Source organism: Hemibagrus wyckioides, linkage group LG27 (assembly GCF_019097595.1).
Source record: "Hemibagrus wyckioides isolate EC202008001 linkage group LG27, SWU_Hwy_1.0, whole genome shotgun sequence".
NCBI classification, from domain to species: domain Eukaryota; kingdom Metazoa; phylum Chordata; class Actinopteri; order Siluriformes; family Bagridae; genus Hemibagrus; species Hemibagrus wyckioides.
Window position 1 is genome coordinate 6,187,703 of NC_080736.1, and position 23,312 is coordinate 6,211,014.

A 23,312-nucleotide genomic window follows, 5' to 3' on the forward strand; every position below is an offset into this window, starting at 1 on the left:
CAGCTCACAACAAACAAAGACACTGTCACTATGGCTTACAAAACAGTGCAACCCACCCCTACACACACACACACACACACACACCATCCCCCATCTGCCCACAGCCCACCCACCTGCACATTACTGTTCACACCTGAACAACAGTGGGATCAGGAAACAAGCTCACCTGCATACACAAGTGATACCATATTTATACTTAGCTGATACACTGTTATAAAGAGGCTATAAGCTTTACATTGCAAATGCATAGCATAGTGTAAGCTTAATGCTCCATTGACTCTTTACAGCGGACAAAAACATGGTCAACAACTGCTCTAAAGCAGACGCACTACCGCCGTCCAGTCAAAACATGGTCTACCGTCTACATCAGCCCGGGGCAATAAGTGTCCACAAATACAATTCAATCCAAAAGGCAAGATATTAAATTACCAAAAACACACAGACCAGTGTGTTTGTGAGTGCTGCCCAGGACCCTGTCTTTCCTCCAGCACTCTCTTTTTCATCATGGCCTCTAAAGCCTTGGCTGTTGTTCAAAAGAGTCACCACTCATGGCAAAAAAACTGGAAACACACTGTCTAGAGACCGGAATATGACCTGCGATAAAGGCTGTCCTCGTAAACTACCCAGCAGAAGCAGAAGCAGCCTGTGTCGCTCCTTTCTTTCAGCTTTTTTTCGCTAATAGAGACTGAAGAGAAAGGCTTTCCGGCTTCAACGTGGGCCATTTGAGAGCCATTTGTAGTCTGTCAGTAGGCTGCTGCCTGAGGTCCCCCATAGGGAAAGGATCTCTGTAGAGGAACTGTCACTTTATGCTTGTGTTTCTAAAGTAAACAGAACTAGGTACACTTGGTGGGGGGGACGTAAAATATTACACCCAACAGAATAAGGCAGAAAAGTACCTGAAAAGTATACGGACAAGTGATACATAAGTAAAACAAAATAAAGTCACAAAAAAAACACAACAACGGGCAGCAGAGGCTGGATAAATATGGGCTGAGGGGAGGACAGAAGTAGGAAGTGACATGGACGTATCAAGGGGGTCTTGAAGACATGGAGACTTAAGTTAGAAACAAAAAGTGTAGGAGGGTGAAAAAAGGCAGCAATAGGTGAGGTTTGGGAGGAGAAAATGAAGTCTACCTTTCTCCTGCTGCTGCTGCTGATGATGCTGAGACTCCTCGCCTGCTTCCAGTTGCATACTATTAACGGAAGATACAGGCTCATCCTGTGGCCTCTGCTCCTCTATCCTTTCTTCCTGTCTGTTGTTCACCTCCTCCACTTCAACCGTGTTCGCTCCCTCCGACAGTGCATCCGATGTGTGTATACTCATTTGGTCTGTGGGTGTGTTGTCATGTGCAACTGGCAGATCTGACATAACCGCATGGTTTTGAAAGACTTGAGACCCTGTTTTAATTCCCACAGTTAATTCATTCTGAATCAAAGGACATCCCATAGTTCCAACGTCCTCAGTTCCCTTGGAGACAGTCTGCATACTTTCACCCTCTTCTAACTCCTCAACCTCTTTCTTTGGCATCTCTTGCATTTCTTTTCTTTCCTCTGGACCTAAAGGGCTGTCTGTCTCTTGACCTGGAGTTACATTTGTGCCAGATGTGGGTGTGGAATTAAACAAACCTGTTTGTGAAGTCTTTGCTTTTTCTACCATATCAACTACCACTCCCTCTGTGTTTGCCTCAATCTCTGTCCCACTCCCTGATTCCTTTTCTCTTGTACCTCCTTCACCTTCATCCACATATTGCCTCTTGTTTACTTGTTCTCCCTCAGCTTCATCCCTTGGCAGCTCCATCTCTGCATATACATATCCCTTATTTCTGTTCTCACTTTCTTTCTTCTCACATGGCTCTGTCCTCTCGTGACCTGGAAGAATGGCTGTAACGTGACCCTCTGCAGGCTGTGCGGAGACAATGGCCCAGTCTACCTGCTGCCTCTGGGGGCTTGCTGACCCTGGCCTGCCCTCCTCTGTGTCACAGGAACCGAGGTTGCTGTCACTACTACACTGACTACTACAGGCCCTAGTCTCAGATTCTACAGGCTGGCTAGCTGGCTGGTCTATAGGATCTTCCTGTTTAGGCTCACTCTGTACTTCCTTGCTAGCCTCTACCTCTATCTGCACTTCTTTTGGAGTCTCGACAGAGGCGGAAGCTGCTACAAGCTCTGCGTTTGGTGTGCTAGTGTCCTGTTGAGTAGCGTAGTCACTTAGGTTACTGTCCATTTCAACCCTACTTACGATTATTTGCTTATACATGGCACTTGCTTCTAAGTCAGTGGTACAGGTACTAAGTGTAGGCTGGTCAGAGTCTGGCTCTGGGGCAAGACAGTGATTTAAAGATTCAGAGTCTCTATGCATAACATTGTTCGTTTTCAAGTCACAAAGTGCTGAATTGATGCAGTCCAAGTGTTCAGGCACACACTCTGTCACAGGCTCATGCTCAAACACACGGTCAGATGGGGCTGTACCTTTAGAAGAGGTCGGTTTGCACTCGTTCTCCTCCTGCCTCTGGCTGTGCAGACTTGTTGGCATCTGATGCTGAAACTGCTCTGTAAGATTCTCCTCAATCATCATGGCACACATCATGCTCTGGGGACACCTGTCACTTTTCACAGAGCTCTCCAAGGCATTAGCACCGGGCCGTTCAGGCCCTGTAGTCCGTGGTTTATGCAAGTTTCTGTAGTTCATGCTTATAGACTGAGTCAAAGAGCCTTTCTGTGGGGAAAAGCGAGGCAGTGTGATATCTGCAAGTTCTACATATTCACCTTCTGAATCATCAGCAGCACTGCTCCTCCCACTGCTGTCCTGTTCCAGAGCAGGGAGAAGCTTAACTGTCTTACACAGGTCCCGACTCTCTGCTGACTCTGCCATTGACGTGTCAATCAAAATTCCATGCCCAGACTCAGAAGCACGGTCTTCCTGCCCCTTTTTTATCTCAGTATCCTCAACACTCCCATTCTCCATGACCAACTGACTCACTTTTGAGGGTCTGCTAATGAACTCAGGATGTACCACATCTTCCCAAGGCACCCTGAAAATGTCATTATCAGCAGACAAAAGGCAGTGCTCCAGGGTGACTCGGCCATTTACGCTCCTCTCCTGGTTGATGGAGTCCAGCCAGGCCATGCTGAAAAGTGAGGTGTAGGCTAACTCAGGGATCTCCAGCTCCTCCACATGCTGCCCGCTCACCGATAGGCACTTGAGGGTGATGCGTGGCGGGCTTTTGGTTGATGCTGCTACCTGCAGATAGAAGTCACCAGGCTGCAGGACACGCCTGTCCAAAGAGGACAACTGGACTATAATCTTCTCGTGGACACACAGTGGCCAGCCCTCGTGGCGGAAAAGGAAACCGCAATATGGAAACTGTAGAGAGAAACAGAGGTGTGTATTAAATAAGTGATGTTTCACTGTTTTACAAATTAGAGGTTATTTCCTGTGTGCAGAAAGCTGCATGTTGTTTTTCAGATAGTGAGAGGGTTGAATGTTATTTCTCAAATATATATATATATCCATGAGAGGCAGATCTGCTGAGAATGTGTGTGTTGCTGTTAAAGTGGCATAGCATGTTGTTTCCTTTTTACTAACGAGGCTAATGTGTTTACATAACACCCATCCTCATATTACTCCCCACACACACACAAACACACACACAAACTCAACGGACACAATACTGCCTGGTGGTACATATTCCATCAGAGCAGACTCAATGACAAAAAAATAAAAAATAAAAAATTAGGAACAGGAATGCTAAATGCCTCATCTGGAATTTTATTTCTGTAAACTTCTGTAAACAACTTATTAACCGAAATCCAGAGGTTTATGGAGAACTAATACGTTTCATCTTTATAAGAATCATAGAATAGTGTAGAGAGGAAAAATGGATTAAGAAATCATTTCCCTCTGTCTGGTTCCATTTATATAAATGAACCACTGTCCAGAGACCTGAAGTATGTCTCAGATATTCCAGCAGACTTGAACAGTGTCACTGTAGTGCAATGCGGAGGACCACTGATGAAATAAATATCCTGCCAGAATATGACTCTTGGGCAGCCAAAAATGACCGGTGGATTCCTTTCAAAGCAAAGGGTGGAGGAGTCTTCAGAGGATGTGGGCTAGTGTGTCACCAAGTGCTGGATGACAGGATAGGGGGGTGAGGGTGGACTGATAAGGGTGAAAGAGCTTTTTATGTGCAGAGCAGTCACTGTGCTCTGGCTGCTTGTTCCCATTATGATATCCTTATACACCTTCATATGGGCCCCTAAACACCGAGTCGGCATGAAGGACAGACTGGGAGGCATTTTCCTAACCGCAGGTGCAGCAAGAATAAGATTTTTCCCACAGAGTATCCAGCGGTGAGAATACAGGCTTAGAAAAATAAAAACATAAAACCATTAACACACACACACATACATAATTATGCAGATGACCTTTACTCACACAAAACCCAGTCCTAATAAATAAAGCTAAAGTAAAAAACATTTCACTTGCCGGGAACAAATGATACTTAACAGAAGCAGACTTCTTGTACGTGCACTCATGCACACACACACACACACACAGAAATTCCCACACTTAAAAGACAGACTATAAACAAACCAGTGTCGGACCGTTTCCTTTTAAAGGTCACATGGCCACACACAAAAAGACAGTTCATTGGTCTGTTCCCACTCTTCATTCACAGGTGTGTGTGTGTGTGTCTGGGGCAGTAATAAAAAGAAACACTGCCATGGTCAGTGCAGTCAACAGAGCAGACAGAAGTCAAAGGGTCATTCCTTCTCTGCTTCACAGGCCAAAGAACCTGAGAGAGGTACTAAAGACGTCTCGAATTTATTTTCAAAGTTTTCCTGCTCTTGTTATTGACCTTTTTTGTGGTTGAAAGCAAAGGTGATCTCTAAATTGAGCTGGGAGAAGTCTTTTGTCTTGGCCCGGAGAAATGGACCGTGTCCTCCTGGTGGAGTTTATCAAATGTAGGCAGGGGACACGGTTACCTACGAGCATGTCGTTTTCAGATAAAAATGTTTTTAGATTGGTTGATCAAATACATCTTATTGTTGAGAAATAAACCAACGGTATGCTTTCTTGTTCCCAAAATGTTTAAATATCTCAGGGTGATAATGTATTCAGATCTTACATTTAAACAGAAGAAAACTGAATATGCGAGGTTCAATTTTGAATAAGATAAGTGGACCAAATCTGCCATATCTACATCTTATTAAATATGTACTCCTGTTAAATTAATGCCAAAGAAATGACTCTGTGTGTACAAAAGCCAACAGACTACTGAAAGTAAAATCAGATCTTATCTCATGATTAACGAACTGAAAAACCGTTTTCAAAAAAACTTGAAAAACTTTTTGTGTGGAATTGCTGGAGCTAATATGAACGATTTAACCCAATGGCTAATCGGAATATTATGAATATTAAACCAAGCACTACTTCCATGATGCTTGTCATTCAGCCAGTCAGTTTAATGGGAAAGTAACTATACCTAGAACCCAGTAAAGATCTGTAGAAAATTACATGGTGCTCAACATCATGTACAACTGATCGAGTGCTGCAAGTTTTGCTGTGAAATGATGTTTGATGAAATTTAAGAATAGCCTCAAGGGTGCAATGAAAGATTTTGTCCTTCCTTTATGTAGAATTAAGTGTGATGCTCCTGGCAAAAGGGTGTTTCATGGTGCAAACAACCAGACACAGAAAACAACCCAGTAAATACAGCCTTCAGAGATACACTCCCAAGGACACTCCTGTGCTCAAAACAAGTGTTAAATAATACCTCTAGGTCAAGTGTGTGGTGTATATATAGTGTGCAGCCTGCACTGTTGGCAACACTGAGGCAACAACGTCAAATGAAACCGAGTCTGAAGCTTGTGTGTGCATGTGTGAGAAAGTGAGAACGGGCAAATGGGGAAAATCCCCCTCATCTCTGAAGTGTTGATGGGTCTTTTGTGGGCAGGTTCTCAAATTACCAAAACATGAAGCCACTACCAAAAAAATGTGAGCCTGGTGGATTCTCCGGTCTTTTGTCTGAGGTGTGCGATTGTGTTTGTTCTGACTGCGCCCACATTATGACTAATTGCGAGTAGAGAGAAAGCAGCTCACCTAACCAAACAGGGCACGCTACAATGCTATCAAGGGCATGACGCTACATGAATGAACAGCCAGACTGAGTGTGTTTGTGTGTGTGAGAGAGTGACTGCTCTGCCTCTGAGAAGGCAAAGCAAATAACAGGAGACAAAAGAAAAAGGGACACTGAGTAACTACAAAGGAATTCAGAGGACCCTAAAAAAGTAATCAAAGGCAGGGCATCACTCACACATGCGTCCTGTTGGATGCTCTGGAGAATGTGCTTGGTGGGGACGAGGAAGTCGATGAGGTAGCGCAGGCCGTCTCCGCGGTACAACGACTCGACCACATCCAGCACCTGGCACAGCACAGTGCCACCGGTGGCCTCGAACGGCGGGTAGAGCGCCGCAAGTGTGCTCTGGATGCAGCTGTCCAGAGATTCAGAGTCCTGGGAAAACACACACACACACACACACACACACACACAAACACACACACACACACACATCATAACCACACCTGCTAGACACGCATCAGCAATTTTATGCATCAACAAGCAGTATCAGTAAGAAGAAGAAAAATCAGAACAGTCCCTGTGACAACCAAAACACCTCAGTGAATGGCCTAGCAAAAGGGCACATCTGTAAAAACATGTACATACATATCTATTTATCTGGAGGATGTACAACACACACACACACACACACACAAGTTTGAGCAGCGTATTTCCCACTGCAGCTGAAGCTTTCAGAATCCAAACTATCAATTAAAGCAAAATCTCCAATAATCCTGTTCCTCATACAAGCTGCTCTGGAAAAATCGAAAGCATCAGTTCGGCTGCGCACCAAAATTCTTTGCCCTTTAACAGCCATAAAAGCAACTCAACCATGTGACATTTATGTTTAAAAGAGGCTTTACTAAGATTAAACCTATTGATAAAAACAATGGTCTGTGGAATCAAATATCTGTTGCTGTTGAATTTCTGACATGTTCTAATGTTACATAACGTTCCAGAAACGAAATCCATCCATCCACCTATTGTCTATACCCGCTTTATTCCTAATTAGGGTCACGAGGGTCTGCTGGAGCCTATCCCAGCACACATTGGGCGAAAGTACACCCTGGACAGGTCACTAGTCCATCACAGGGCCACATTTAGACAGACAACCACACATACTCACACTTACTCCTATGGGCAATTTAGAATTACCAATCAACCTAATGTACATGTTTTTGGACTGTGGGAGGAAACCGGAGTACCTGGAATCAGAACGACATACTTTCTTCAATTTAAATATATGTTTTCCCCCCTTTTTTTGCATGTATATCAGCTTCAAGAATAGGACCAACCTCAAAGGTGAGACAACTGGATTTACATTAGAACAATTCAGACATTTTAACAACCAGTCCCTGATTACAAAGTGAACTGATTAAGCTCATTAATCCAGCCCATATCTATCCAAAAAATGTGACATAAACTTTGTCAGTAAATCACACACATAGCTAGAAAGGAATTAGACGTGTGCAGACCGACTGTTAATACCACCATGGTTTTTCCCCAACATTTCTATTTGTCCTGACAAATAAGAACAATTCTTTTTATCCGAATAGCAATCCCATGATTCTCCAGCATTTTTCAGACAAGCCTCATTGTGAAGATCAGACACCTGATGTGCACGATTGCTTCAAACACCTGGAATATCCTGCATAAAACCTAGCAAATGGACTACAAATGCTTCACCTAATATTTTGCTGTCTCTCATTCTATATAAAGACAACACTATAGTAAATGAGGCCTTGCCCTCAAAGTGTCTGGAGAGATATAAATAAACACAATAAAAATGAAATGGGCTGTGACGGGCATTGTTATGCAGAAAAACAGAAAAACCACGAGATCAGATAAGCAAGAGAATTTCACCGATCACCATAAACAAACGTAGGATAATACAGCACACAATTCACGGTAAGGTGCAAACCAGGTAACTTGTTCTCTAGAGGACATCTCCTTTGTTCAATCTTAAACCACAATGCTTTTATTCTCTCTCTCTCTGTCTTTATGTCAAGCCATCTGCCAGATAGAAGAGAGACTGCATATTACAATTAGTTCTTGTGGTATAGGGCTCCCATGGGTTTGTCTAGAAGGACTAATAACAGGCTCAGTACTTAGAGTACATCTCTCTCTCTCTCTCTGAACCTTTTCTGCATCCAGTGTAAGGAACAATATGTAGGACGCACCAATATACTTGCAAAACACTGCTATAAACCTGCTCACTCTACTACCTCATAAGCCAGGCATCTGCAGGCTAATTACCCCCAAATGATCCGTTCTACTCTGACTGCCACCAGCGCCATTGTTTATTCTTAGAGCATTTGCTCACTTTCTTTCCTAAATGACTGAGCACTTAGTGATGTAGGCTGGAGGAGGATGAAACAGATCTGCGCTCAGAGGTTGGCTCAAGTGGAAGCAGACCATCTGATCTACAGGATAATACTGAACTGATACAAGGCATATTTTTCACTGCACACAATATTCCAGAAACACAGGAAGTTTCCACAAAGCTGATCCTTGTTCCTCGACTATCGCCGGAAGAATAGGGTCACACTGTAGAGTGCTCTAGTGAATACGTTATCTGGCATAACATAAGTGTTTAGCTAACAACTAAAGCTTGTTTTACAGGACATGGGGGTCGACATCATCGACTATGGATTACAGAGAGATGGTTACTGTAGAGACTGTAATACATTTAGCACAGTACAAGAGATTCCATGTCTCTACAGTACTAGGTGACGGAGAAAGACACACGCAGACGCAACACTGGAAGATAACACACACCATCGCCATGCATTCTGTGCATACAGCCCATTTTATACAAGACACACTGACAAGTTGTTCCACTAGGATAAATCTCAGACATCAGGTATTCATTGACAAAAGTATGTTATCAATTAACACCGGCTGACACAGCTGACACGTTAATGGTTAATGGATTAAGACAAACATGAGGTCATTTTTGAGAGGTTTGCTTTAGCTAGATTAATGGGAGGAAGTCGTTTAAAAGCTTGGCCAGTCCTGGTTTCTAAATGAATTGCCCTAGTGTCTGTGTGTCAGAGTGTGTGTGTGTGTGAGCACAGTATGTGAGTTTTAATGTGGTTTAGCTTTGTATAGGTCACAAAAGAAGACTCAAACATACTGTAAGTAAGCTGCAAGACAATACAGCATGCACATCTACCTGTCTGCTGTCTCACACACACACACACACACAAGATAAGACAAATAACTAGGTAGATTATATACAGAGCTCTAGATGCACAGACAGAAAGGAAACACTATACAGGCTTCGTCCTTCCAAACATGAGAGGGGCCGCCCTCTCTCTCTCTCTCTCTGTCTCTCTCTCTCTCTTTCTGCATTTCAGCAAACTTTCATTAGCTTTAGATCTCCGTCTACATTACTGTGCACATCCTTTTCCCATACACTTCACTGATCCCTATCTATCTCAGACCATCATTAAGACACTTTCATTCAGGCCATCCTCTCTCTCTCTCTCTCTCTCTCTCTCTCCCCCCCCATCCCCACCCCACCACCACATATGGTGTGACATTGATGAATTAAAGCCATTTGAAACTAGAGGATATGAACCTTTTCCATCTAATGCCTTCACAATCTACGAAACTAAATGATGATCTCGTTTAGCTTTGATGTGAGTAATGGACACTTCTGTAACACTAGCTGTACCTCATCAAATATCCAGATATCCAGTCAACATTTCTTTGAAAGAAAACACATTAGCTATAAACAAAAAAAAGGGAAAGCACTGCGTTCACATTGGCTAAAAGATTCCTAAAAGAATCCTTCGCTCATTAGTAAGTAATAAAAGACATCAGGGCCTGAAAGTAATCAGTGAAGGGCTGGTATGATGCATGAACATGAAGTAGAGTTACTGTCAAAAACCCACAAGTTGATTAGTATCTAATAAAAGCAATTCACCAAAGCTAACATTCTTTATTTGCTAAATAACGACACACCATCATTTTTATCCATTTATAGTTACATTTAATGGTGCAGAACCGCCACATTGTACACAACAGCTATTAACAGTTCGCTCACTTCCTCTTAGACTTGGACAGGAAATGAAGCTTGGCAAGTTGATTCTTAGTTTTAATGAGAAACTGCACTTCTATGACACCAGAGACTTCTTCAAAAAATGTCATAGATAGATAGATAGATAGCTAGATAGATAGATAGCTAGATAGATAGATAGATAGATAGATTTTTAGCATTTTTAGGTAAAAGGCTAAATATACAACATTCTTCCTGACTGTAGTTTCCCATTACACATTTGCACGCTTTCATGTTCTATTAAGAAGGATGGAGTGAAAATAACAGCAAGCTAATCCCTGCTCTCAATAAAACAGTCTAGTTGTAGATGAGAGTCAGATGGAGAGCTGGCTTACGGTGAATACGGGATATTCTCCTGATCTGAAATCTCCCACAGATATTCCTTCTTCGTCTTTATACCTCTGGTCCGTTTCTTTAATCTCGGAGGCATTGGCATGTCAGATTGGAGAGGTTTGGGTCATCATTTTATGAAGTCCTGTAGCTATGCCGACCGAATAAACACGCTACATCATAAGCAAATGAGAAAAGTAGACTCTTTGTGTGTGTGCTCGTGTATTTGCTGTCAGTGCATCTCTGATGTGAATGCTTCTCTGAGGATTTGTGGTTCCATTTGGTCTACATTTTCACAGAACGTTCATGCACCATGAGACTGAGATCACTAACCTCAGCATGAAAGTAAACCCAACTGTTCCACAATAAACACATGCGCGAGTGCCTGTCTCGGCTTTTGACGCCAGGAGTTAAAAGCTGATTGTGTTTTTCTTTTTTTTTCTTCTTGAGCTGTACGTGGCACCGGACCATTTCGGTAATGATCCTCAGGCCAGCCGAGTTCACGGCATGTAATCAAGCATCTGGTGTCTAATGGACCGACAGACTGGCCTACTACAGCACCATATTAGATTACTTAACTAATCCTGTCTCCATAGGCCATACTCAGGCCAATGAATAATCAATCACAGCATCTGCTCCCAAGGGTGCAGTGATTCTGCTTACTAACTGTGTTAACCCCCAAAACACTTCACACAGGAGAGACATACGAATAATTTTTAGCCAAAAGGCTAATGACCAAAGGCTTTAATTGATCACGGAGGGAGGGATATAAAATAATGAATATTACTATATTGATATTTAGACTAAACAAGATCTAGCACCTGTTAGTCCAAATCCAATACTAAATCTGGTTTGTTTGCTGGGACACATGCTAAATAGACTACAAAGGTCTCATAACACTCTCAGTCTTTGAGCAGCAACAACCTGGGAACAGAGAACACTTCCCACAGAGAATACCTTCCCAAATATTAAAAAGCACCTCACAGCTCTGTCCTTTGGTTCAGTTTCTGCCTTGCAACTCAAAAACACCTGAAAAAGTCACAGAAAACCCAATACACATGGAACGCTGGGTCAGTCCATGGCAGAATTGCTTTCTTACAGCAATAGAAATTGACTTTTGACTTGATTGGGTGTGATTGCCATGTTTGCCCCAAACAAACTGTATCCAGCACAAAAAATAAAATAAAATAAAATAAATACCCCCCCCACCAGGGTGTTTTTTGTTTTTTTCCCCAAATGGACTAAATGTTTCATATGTGAAAACACCCTAAGATGCAAATCCTGTGTGAACTGTACTGCAAAACTGGCAGGAATCTTTCGCAAAATTTTCAGAAGCATGCAAATAATCTCAACACACTCGCACACGGGTTCTGCCTGACAGGCACATGAGCACATGCACAAGGACAAACACACACACAGCAAGAGACATAATGTGGGGGGAGATCACAAGGGATCCAACCTTTCACCCCAACCCAAGTGACAGAATGAACCAGCTGTCTGTCAGAGAGAGAGAGAGAGAGAGAGACCTGGTCTTCTTGTGTTAGTTGAGAGAAAAACAAATTGAATGTTGGGTTGGTAAAACACAACCACACAACCTCTGGTCCAAAACTCAACAGCTCCTGATAAGTGGAAAGGTCATCCTCTGTCAGCCACGTTGGATCTGCCCTACTTCCTGTTCAGGTGAAATGGACACTTACCTCCCTGAAACACTCATCAAAACATCAAACAGCTGGCTTACTTCCTAATGTCCTTCCCTCGCTCACACACACTTGCCCTTCCTGCTACCACAGGCACCACTCCAGCTCATAAATAGTATCTAGTCCAGGAGAAGAAAAACCACAGGAAATATGTACCCAAAAATGGATTATTTGGCAAAACGTGTCCTTGTTTATGCACATTTGTTGTTAAAAAAAGGGGGGGGGTATTTAAGTACATTAAGTCCCTAGGATTAGGGTTAACCCTAACCTATGAGACCAACATCTTCACCACTCAGCAACCACATCTCCATTTACTTTGACTACAATAAGCACACAAAAGTCAGTCTCTAGTAGACAAAAAAATCAAGAAATATAAGCTCAGTACATCAATACACTACACTAGCTTGGCCATCAGTCAAATCAATCAAGTGAAAATTAGACAAATTGTGTGTTGATCATAGAGGGTAACTCCTCCTCAGGTCTCGGACATTTCTATTAAACACAGATTTTCAGTTTCAGCTGGTTCAAGGAGACATGTGCTGCACTGAAAGCACAAACCTCCATCTGTTTTTGGCTTTCCTGCTGTTCCACTGGTTTGGTTGCTTCTCTCTCTCTCTCTCTTTCTGTTTTCTCTTTTCTCCCTTACTGTCTCTCTCTCCTGCTCATGTTTCTACCATTCAAAGAACTGATGAATCTCTGGGATGACTGGGAAAGTGTCTACATAGGAAATGTCTCAGGCTAAAACTTTAGGCTTTAAGATAAACATACTCTGTATAATGATGTTGTTTAATGTGCATTTCCTAAGAATGGTGCGTTCAGTGGTAAGTATGTTTGATTCTCAATGACTGTAATATCTAAACTTTTTAACTTTTCTTATAAATGATGATATATAAGCAAATCTCTGCCTTTACTAACCCACAAAGAAACCGTGTATATATGCAGCAAACTAGCAAAACACTTTCAGAACCAGTTCGGCACTTACGGGCGGATAACATTACATAAACCAGATACTTTTCCAGAGGAAATGGTTGAAAAGGTGTGAAACGGACGTGTTGCATTCCTGGTGTGAATCAGGTGTGAAAAGAACGACGGAAAGAAATGAAAAGCGATAAGAAGACTTTAATACGTAGCAAGGGGTCGATTTATCGGCTTCTCAAGCGTTCCCGTGAGTTTAACCCGTCCTCGGTAAGTTATTGATCAGCTGGAGGGGGAGGAAAGAGAGGTTTGATGATTCAGCTCTTGAGAAGCCTGCTTTAGTTTAAGCATGTTGGCTGAGGATATCAGGCTGGAGCACATGACTTTGTTGATATTCTTCAGCAATTGATCAGAAGCACATGGAAGAGCTCTGGAAAGCTTTAATGACTCCAGTGTGTGTTGGACATTATTTAACATATTTCTCCAGAGATGTTTGACAATCATCAGATGTATGATCTCTGTCCCTTTCCAATAAAGATCCTGATATCAGACTTTAAAAATAGTGTAGAAAGTCAAGTGTGAACTCTTGAGTTTATAGCTTTGTGAACTGTGGGCAGTTACAATAGTGCTGTAAATGTGGGAACTGTATGTGTGTGTGTGTGTGAGGAAATGCCCAAACACTGCCGGCGTTCACTTAAGAGCTCCTTTCCGTTTTGCCTGACTGATGAAAAGCACATGAGACGTGTTCAGCTGAGCAAACGCTGCAGTCTCCTACTGACACTACAGTGCATAACCCTTTTTCCTGTCCAGTGACTAATTATACACGTCTTCTGAGTTTGTGTGAATGCTGAAGCTGTTTTCGTGTTACTTTTGGAACATCTGGCATCCTCTAGTCATGAAACGTGATCATGCGTGGTCAGTGAAGATGCACTCGAGACACATGCGAGAGCTGGGTGTGAACAGATACCGGTCTTGTGATCCGATCGCTCGAGATTTCCGTAATTCTATATATAAATGGCACGAAACGCAGAAAATGAAGATGGCATTAAGAAATGACCTGGCTGAATACCAGACGCACAGACTCTACTACTAGTCTCCACTGCTTTGAATGCCTTTTCAAAATAATCTCGGCTAATTTTAATCGGTCTCTCTCTGAAACTGAAACCTCTAGTCTAAATTAACCAGAGGATAATAAACCTTCTAGTCTGAATGCTTGCTCCTAAGAACACAACAGAAGATCAGAACTAGCCTGTTCGCATTAAAGCCTATTCACACAGCAAGAGGAAGCAACACAAAAAAAAATTTTTGGCTGGGTGCCGGAGATGGATAAAGTCTGGCTCTGCTGTTGTAAAGAGCTGCCAGAAAGCTGACCTGTGTGGTTTAGCATGTCGGGTGGCACAACACCGCAGTAAGCATTAGGAGCTTCAGCTAGGCATGAGTTGTGATCATTGAAATATAAACAGGACCAAAAACCTCTCCTTTTTTTGGTTAATTTACAAAGCGACTATGAGCAAGAACACTCCAGTACAAGCGGTCAAAGGTTCAGCATCTTGCCTGAAGGAATACAAGTGACTCTTTATGGATCTGAACCCAAATCATAACCATCAAAACACTATAAACATTCTCTCGCTAGCTTCTTCCCCACAAACAGCCTAAAGCCCACAGAAACACAGACTGGAGACTCCTTCTAAACTTGTAAGTAAATATCTACACATCTTATTTAAGTAAAAATGATTAAAGTTGTATTATGCCAAGAGTCAAGCATGCATCAAAGACCTGCATCAGATGCTACCACAGAAACAACATCATATATGAATGAGCGCATCAACCCTAGTGTTTGGGATTCCTGAGAACCCAGAGACTCTGTTAATCAGCTAAATATTTTATGTGGCTCGGTTTCCCGCTATATAAATTTATGCACAACTTCTCTTTGCCATCGTGGAGACTCCAATAGTAAAACTTATTGTATCTGCATTTGTGTCCTCAGTGGTTTGGTCTTCATCACTGTATATGTAATAGCTATCACCAATTGATTACGTATTACTGATCAAGCAAAAACCGAACCCAGAAGACGTCCATTATGTGTCGTACCAGCTGGAGCGGGATCTTTACTCCAAGCTCTTCAGTTGCTTCAGTTCGTTCCATCCCTGTTGCAGAGCTCATAAACTTTTATCTGTTCTTTAAAGCAAGGTCACAGTTCCGCAAAGATTTTCTCCCCTCTCTGAAGGGCCCAGATTTAACCAATCACCTTGCCGAGGAGTTACATACAACACGTGACGTACGATATTAAATTCGGTATCGCCATGCAATCTGACACGCTCTGAACGGACAAACAAATTTGCCTTTGGAAATAAAAACAACAACCTTTGCATGGTAGAAGGAAGTTTCTTAAACAAAGTAGGGTGAAATGAACAAGTTAGTGTTAGTGTGACACCAGGGGCAGTTATATTATATTGCTGGATGTACTGACGTGTGATAAAACGGTGTGAATAAATGTAAATTTAAATAGAAAGTAGCTAGACTAGCGAGTAACAAGACTCTTTCGCCTACACAAGTGTGTGTGTGCTTGTATGTGTTGGATATCAGTGTTAGTGAGTTTAATAAATAATTTTTCAATGAGTCACACTCATTATCACTGTCCACCTTAGACCTTGTCCTGTCACTGCAGTGAGTGTGAAGGTGTGCAGCGTCACGATATCCTCAGAGCTGCTGCTTTTTAGTCAGAAATTAATACTGCATGTGATTTATTTGTGAAATGAGAAATCAGAACTTTAAATTATATCATTTTCGACAAAGTGGGGACAAAAGATTTAATTAAATTTAATTAATTTAATTATTATAGATTTAACAATGTGTGTCTATATATTGACTGATCTACAACAAAAATATAGATGATAACTCATTTAAAGCTAAATAGAGCTACTTTATTTATAGTTCATGCTTTCAGCAGCCATTTATTTTCAGTGACAGGTTGAACTCAGGGTCGAGAAGAGAAGACCATCCTGAAAAGACTGATAGGTATGGTTTCTGAGTGGACAGGGAGCTTTCTTTGGTTTTATTCGCTGCATAACTTCTTGACATTTCCATCAATGTTACCACATCGTCTCTTCCTCCACCAGGCATGTACATCATGCTCCAGGATTACACACAGATCAGGAATTACAGGATATATTCAAAAATAGCGCCTATCCTATACTGTATCTGTAGTATGCCTTGTTTTAATATAGTACAATGTTAAAGGTCATCTGCATTGCAGTGGTCAACATAGAGCGCTGTGTCACAAGGTGCTGTAATCACATGTCAATGTGTATCATAACAAATGTACAGCCTAAGCTCCGTTATACAAACTACTTTTCTTTAAAAGTGTGATTAAAATGTTATGTGCTAGGCTTCGTATGAGCATCTTTTTCAGAAAGCTAACTGTAATACACTCAAAGAATCATCATTGCTATCCATTTATTGATAAATTCTTGTCACATTTTGTACATTACCGCTCAGTGCAATTCTGTTCTTCACATATCCCAAAGTCTTCACATATCCCAGCTTGTTAGAAGGCAAGGGTCAGAGCACAGGGTCAGCTGTGATATAGCAAGGGTTAAGGGCCTTGCTCAAGGGCCCGAGTGTGGCAGATTGGCAGTGTTGGGGCTTGACCTTCTGCTCAATAACCCAGAGCCTTAACCACTGAGCCACCACTGCCCCAAAAAAGTCTCTACAATTAGTGAGAGGTTGTACATGACATCAAAATAACATAATAATGTAAACTAAAGCTATGAAAGAATGACTGAGCACATGTAACTTACAACTAATCCGAGGTTCTGCGTCAAAATGAATGGCTGCTTGTGTGACCGTATCTGTTCACCCCTTCACCTCTCCAGTTCACTATGAATGGTAGATGTTTGAGAGGAAACCGAGAGGGAAACATAATCACACTTTACACGCTGTACTGAGCAGCCCTGATCGAGAACATTCCTCTTGTACAGCAAAATAAACAGCAGCCCATCACACGACTATACTGCTACACACACACACACACACGTTTCACAAATTCCAAAACTCACGAAACCTGCTCTGTTAGGTTTCTGCTATACTCCCACACACAAACATACACACACATATATATACACTCAATCACTCAGGCCTGTGCTGACAAAAACATGCCTGTGCTCTGAACAGCGCTGATACGGTGCTTGCCATCACATCATTTTTTCCTTCTGATTGTGAGTTCGTTTCCAACTAGCAATTTCTTCATCACTGAAGTAAAAATATTCCCATTCATAGAGTTTTCTGTGATGAGTTAACCAGTAACACTGAGCACACGACCTCCATGTTGAGATCAGAGTCAGGCCGCTTATCTCTGTCCTCTGAGCAAACACACACACGCACACACACAGTGCTCAAAACACCAACTCTTCAAACAGTCACTCGATAACCCATTGGCCCCTGGACCACCTCGACCGAATGCAATTTGGACTGGGTTATGAGTCGGAGACTGCGCCAAAATCACGTACAAAATCCGTCTAAAAAAAGAGCACAAATCAAAAGCAGCGCCGAACAAAAGAAGCCTATTTAAAGGCAGTGACTTCATGAGAAACAGCTCGGGCCTGAATGAAGCTCAGACGTGACTTTATAGAAGCATTTGTTTCTGTTTAGTTCCTTTTCCGCCGACAAGAAGAGTGGTATAGAGAGCCAAGACTGCAGCGTTTCCTCTGGCTCTCTGCGGGCTTACGGGTCTATTACCCTGAGTTACACTGATTAATGCACTCATCATTGCATTAATACCACCACGAGTACATACAGGCTTTTTTCCGGGCTCTAGTTCAACGTCCACTAACATCGTTCTCGAAAACAGAGGAGACTAAATGAAATCCACACGCTTTCTTTCACAACAGAAACTGATAGAGAGAAAAGCAGATACACTATTTTTCAGGTACTAGACTTGGAAGTGGGAGGAGCTTGTGGAGGTTGTACGGTGATGTCATCACTTCCTGTCACTTATCACTAGATGAGCTTTACAGTCTATGATATGAAGCTGATCTTGGAGTGTACTTCAGGTGAATGTACACAGACGATAATATTGAAGACGATATGCTGCACTGTATTGTCCAGTATAAATGAACTGATTGATCAATCGTTGTTCTGCACTACAGTTAGCCCCACCCACATGTCCATGTTCGGCACCGGTCGATCAAATTTAGCTGCCAGGTTAAAGCACCTCAGCTACTCTTTGGGTCACTTAGTGATGGAAATGAAGATAAAATATTTGTCGTTGCACAATACAGTAGGCTACTGTGCTGTCAGGTGAGGAAGATCTTAAACTCCTCTCTGTCTTTTCTTCTTCACACTTGTCCTGAACAGACCTAGGAAATGATTAGAGGGCAAGTGGGGAGCCAGAGAGGAGAAGCTGAAATGATCACTGTAACATGGTACATTACACACACACACACACTTACACACACATGTTCCTCTGCATGAGTGACTCCTCTGCTGACATGCCAGTGTCTAGAGAAAAGAGAAAGGCACACCAGAACAGCAGAGAACAGCTGCAGTAACACACACACACACACACACACCTCTATGCCGAGTCTTCAGTTTAGCCACGAGATTTTTGCTGCTACCTGCACCAAGGACATAGAAGCCAATGTGAACACATGGCCTCACACTGATTCAGTCTATCTACCTTTCTCTCTCTCTCTCTCTCTCTCTCTCTCTCTCTCTCTCTCTCACACACACACACACACACTTTAATTAGCAAGCAAAGCTTTTGCCTTCTGCACACACAGTTACAATTAAAACAACACCGGCTCTTACTTTAATAAACACTCTCTATCTCTCTCTCTCTCTCTCTCTCTCTCTCTCTCTCTCTCACACACACACACTTTAATTAGCAAGCAAAGATGAAGCTTTTGCCTTCTGCACACACAGTTACAATTAATACAACACCGGCTCTTACTTTAATAAACACTCTCTATCTCTCTCATACACACACGCACACACACACATACACACATGTACACACACACCTAACAAACATCTCAGCAGGTATTCTTGGCCTCATTCTTAATGAATAACACAAGCTCAGCTAAGGTCAACTTTTCAGTTTTTCAGTAACAGTACACACACACACACACACACACACCTCCCCCTTAAACCCCCTTTACCCATAAGGTAAAGTCATTAACAGCTCAGCACAGCTCAGCTCAACCCCCCAAATCACAGCAGTGTTAAACCCCCGACTCACCATGCTGTAAGAAATGTGTCCTTCCTAAACTTCGGCTCTCTTGCTTCATTGTCCTGCTAGTCCTGTAGTTCCAATACTTTTCTGCATGTGTGTATGTGTGTATGTATGTATGTGCACACACACCAGCTCTCTACACGGCAGGTCTCCGACACACTGACACACTCCACACACTGCAGCAACTTTCACGAGGTGGGGACCGCCCACTCTTAAACCCGGCCCTCCCACTTGTCTCTGTCTGTCAGTCACTCTCTACAGACCGCCCACGAGGGGGAAAACCTGCATGTGTGGTGCTTATGTGCCGGGAAACCTGAGAGGGTCAAATTAAACTAGAAACTACTGTAAATGAGAAGGGAGGTGTTTAAATAAAGGGTTATGAAAACAGCCTTCAGATATAAAATGATAGGATTTCAGAAGAATAAACAAAAACTTAAAGTGATGACAGAAGGAACATCCGCTCCTTTTACATCTACAAGATTTCTTTCAAATCCTCTCTTAACCAAGTCCAAGCTAGTTTCCTAGTAGCAACAATATAACCTCCACAACTTCATATAAATCACATTCATGACTAGAGGACGACATGGTACAGAACAAAATAGTTTTGATTATATGGTATGTTTTAATGGGTTAAATCTTCCACTCTCTTACATGCGAGACCCTGCTAGTACTGTTAGCTTGTGCTGCTAATAGCTAATGAGAACACTTGCAGGCAGGTAAAATATAGTTCAAACAACCAGTTTTCACATGGAATTGTGCACCATTTAATTTAGATTAATTAGTAAGAAGAAGAAAAAAAACGATCAGGCATAACATTATGAGCACTGACAGGTGAAGTGGCTGAAGTGATTATCTCCTCATCATGGCACCTGTTAGTGGGTGGGATATATTAGGCAGCAAGTGAACATTTTGTCCTCAGAGTTGATGTGTTAGAAGCAGGAAAAATGGGCAAGCGTAAGGATTTGAGCGAGTTTGACGAAGGGCCAAATTGTGATGGGTAGACGACTGGATCAGAGCATCTCCAAAACTGCAGCTCTTGTGGGGTGTTCCCGGTCTGCAGTGGTCAGTAGCTATCAAAAGTGGTCCAAGGAAGGAACAGTGGTGAACCGGTGACAGGGTCATGGGCGGTCAAGGCTCATTGATGCACGTGGGGAGCGAAGGCTGGCCCGTTGCTCAAATTGCTGAAGAAGTTAATGCTGGTTCTGATAGAAAGGTGTCAGGATACACAGTGCATGGGTCAGGGCTGTTGTGGCAGCAAAAGGGGGACCAACACAATATTAGGCAGGTGATCATAATGTTATGCCTGGCTGGTGTATATGGTGGTGGGTATATGAGTGTATGGAGCTAGTATGATTAGCTTGTGCTGCTGGCATGCCACATAAGCAATTTTTTAAATTTCATAAATATTTAATAAATATTTATAATATATACAGTATTAAATGGTGTGCTGTGGTTTCTATGTTTTATCAACAACCCTTTCTCACAAACGACAGCAGTAGTGCTCACTTCACAGCCATGAAGCACCTCAAGTCAGATACTGAAATCCTCTTCATGTTTAAGGCAGGCTAATTTACTAGCAGATAGTTAACTGGCTATTAAAATCATATATTCATACAGCATTTAAAATAGCATATTAAATGAATTTATCAACCTACGTTTTTCTGCCATAAATTTAATGGTTTAAATTATATGTTCAGGGGTACAAGAATCATGAATCTTCCTGTCTTCAAAACAATATATAATAATTTTGCTGTACTAAAATCCATAAAAATCCCTCAAAAGCTCATTTTATTACACTCGTAAATAAAGGGCTACATTATATAGTTTCCAAACATTCACTCCCCCCAAAAAGAAAGAAAGAAAGGCATGTAATTTGTATGTAGTTATACAGTGTAACATTAGGCAATAGAGAACTACTTCTGTGTTAAAAACATCATCTATAAATGGAAACAGAGGCATGTAAGCAGCTGCAACAGAAAAACGCTCACTATCATTCATACCCCGATGACATCATACTCATCCCTGGCCTGAGGTGCGAGGAATAGCCGCTATGTTAATCATGGTCTTCTGTAAGTTTATGTATGAGGAAGAGGGCAGACAGCACTTTCCTGAGTGTGTTCAGCCACAGATTTGTGGCCGGTTTTCCAGAGACACTTGGGAAAAGCCTACAAACCCTTTTCCTTGCAAAACATTACAGCAGTGTATGTGAGGAAACCGATGCTGTTTTAAAGGCAGTCATGTTGATAGTGTTTTGGTTTAGTTTAAACAATTAGCAGCAAGGCGAATCCAGACTGGACTAAACTACACTGGTAATTATTACATTACCCCAGCTCCCCATGTTAAAGTAATCCCACTCAAACACGGCCATCAATGAAAGATATCTGAACATCGATATAACCCAAACTGCATTGGTGAGAAGTGAAGAGTGACTATAACCTATATTTATAACTAATTTTACAATAAATGAATCCATAATCGCTTGGAGGAGTTTATGGACTATGGTACGGACGAGGACATTAGAGTAGCAGCTCCACTTAAAGAACAACAATCAACATCACCTGAGTGAGGGTCAATCACCCTTCAGTTCGGCTTTATCCTTGACATCGCTGTTCTAACGGGTTCATTACTCTCAAATTTAATCTGATATGACTTGATTTAAGAGCGAAGCATGATGGGTAATCTCAAGCAGGGCTGCATTTTCCGTGTGCAACGTGGCTGAAAGCCTCAGGACAGGAGCCAGATCGTTTGGCAACTGTTTACAGCCGAAGGGTGAATAAACAAACAGTATAATCTCACGATGTCAAACCCGACTGAAACAAGCCGGAAGGCTTTAATAGTTTTTGTCAGCTTCGGAATCACGATCACATGAAGCACGATTCATTGATCCCTATCTATGCCATATGCATAAAATAATAATAATAATAATAAAAAATAAAGATACCCGACTTTCACCAAAACAGCTTAGTCAATCTCTTTTGAATACAGACAACAAATAAATATCTAAAATATCTAAAATAGGAGAGGTTTGGGAGGTGTTTGTTAAAGCATGTACACTTTTCTGGCATCAAGCCTCAGGATCTTGAAGGCTGAAATCTGATTGGCTCACTACACTTCCATAAACACACACAAGCATTTCAGAACAAGATAATAATCACTGGACGGCCGACAGGTCATGGAACTCGTGTCTTTAAAAGTTATTAAAAAGAGTGAGGTTTGGGACAGTGAGTTGAGGAGGTAATCCAAAAAAAATGAAAAATTCATTCGTTTCAAATGTCTGGCTCTGCAAAAAATGACATCTTGGCAAGTGAAGGCTAGAAAGCTAGGCATATTCTATTATTCTGAAGCTTCACATTCTTTTATTCTATCAGCAGATCATTTTTTCTAGATTATTTCTAGAAAGTAAGTCTTAAAATTAGCAAAATATTCTCTCAAATAGTGTGAAAATGGGTGTATGATTTTCGATTTTATGACTTTTAATAGGAAATAGTACTTCATTAGCTGTACATAAAAGTTCTGCTTAATAGGACCTGATATTCAGTATTATTCACTGCGGTCCGAGGTTATTTAAAACAGGTTCGGCCACAGTGCAGAGATTTGTTTTGCTTGTTTGTTCTGCATAAATGAGATGCCCTTTTGTGCTCGTCACTGGGCTACAGACGAATGTCTGCTGGACGTCTGCTGTCTGTCACATTCCCTCATTCTGTGAAAGTAGCAGTTCTTGGTGATGTTTATAGGCAAAACATACCAGACTTTCTAGAAACTGCTAGAAGCCTGGTTATCAGAGCAGGGGGGCAGATGAGTACCCTGGGCCTGGAGCAATTCCAAGATGGCCTGTCTGTTTTGCGTTTTGTTTAGACACACTCCTGTCAGTGCCGTCTGCTATTAGTACACTCCACAATGATCACTGCATCGCATTGCCGTTATGTTGCACATAATCAGTGCCAAAATAT

General features: G+C 41.9%; 1 protein-coding gene across 2 annotated transcripts in view; it reads right to left on the minus strand.

Moving 5' to 3' along the window:
* Nucleotides 1–19,529, minus strand: part of plekhg4 (pleckstrin homology domain containing, family G (with RhoGef domain) member 4) — a 59,640-nt gene extending 40,111 nt beyond the window's left edge. For both annotated transcript variants that reach the window (XM_058381635.1, XM_058381634.1), the window contains exons 1-3: nucleotides 19,369–19,529; nucleotides 6,321–6,518; nucleotides 1,135–3,364 (exon numbers count right to left, since the gene is read on the minus strand). In XM_058381635.1, coding sequence (XP_058237618.1) covers nucleotides 1,135–3,364; nucleotides 6,321–6,518; nucleotides 19,369–19,371 — 2,431 coding nt within the window. In that variant the 5' untranslated portion in view covers nucleotides 19,372–19,529. The remainder of the gene's footprint in view (nucleotides 1–1,134; nucleotides 3,365–6,320; nucleotides 6,519–19,368) is intronic.
* Between the last annotated feature and the right edge of the window lie 3,783 nt (nucleotides 19,530–23,312).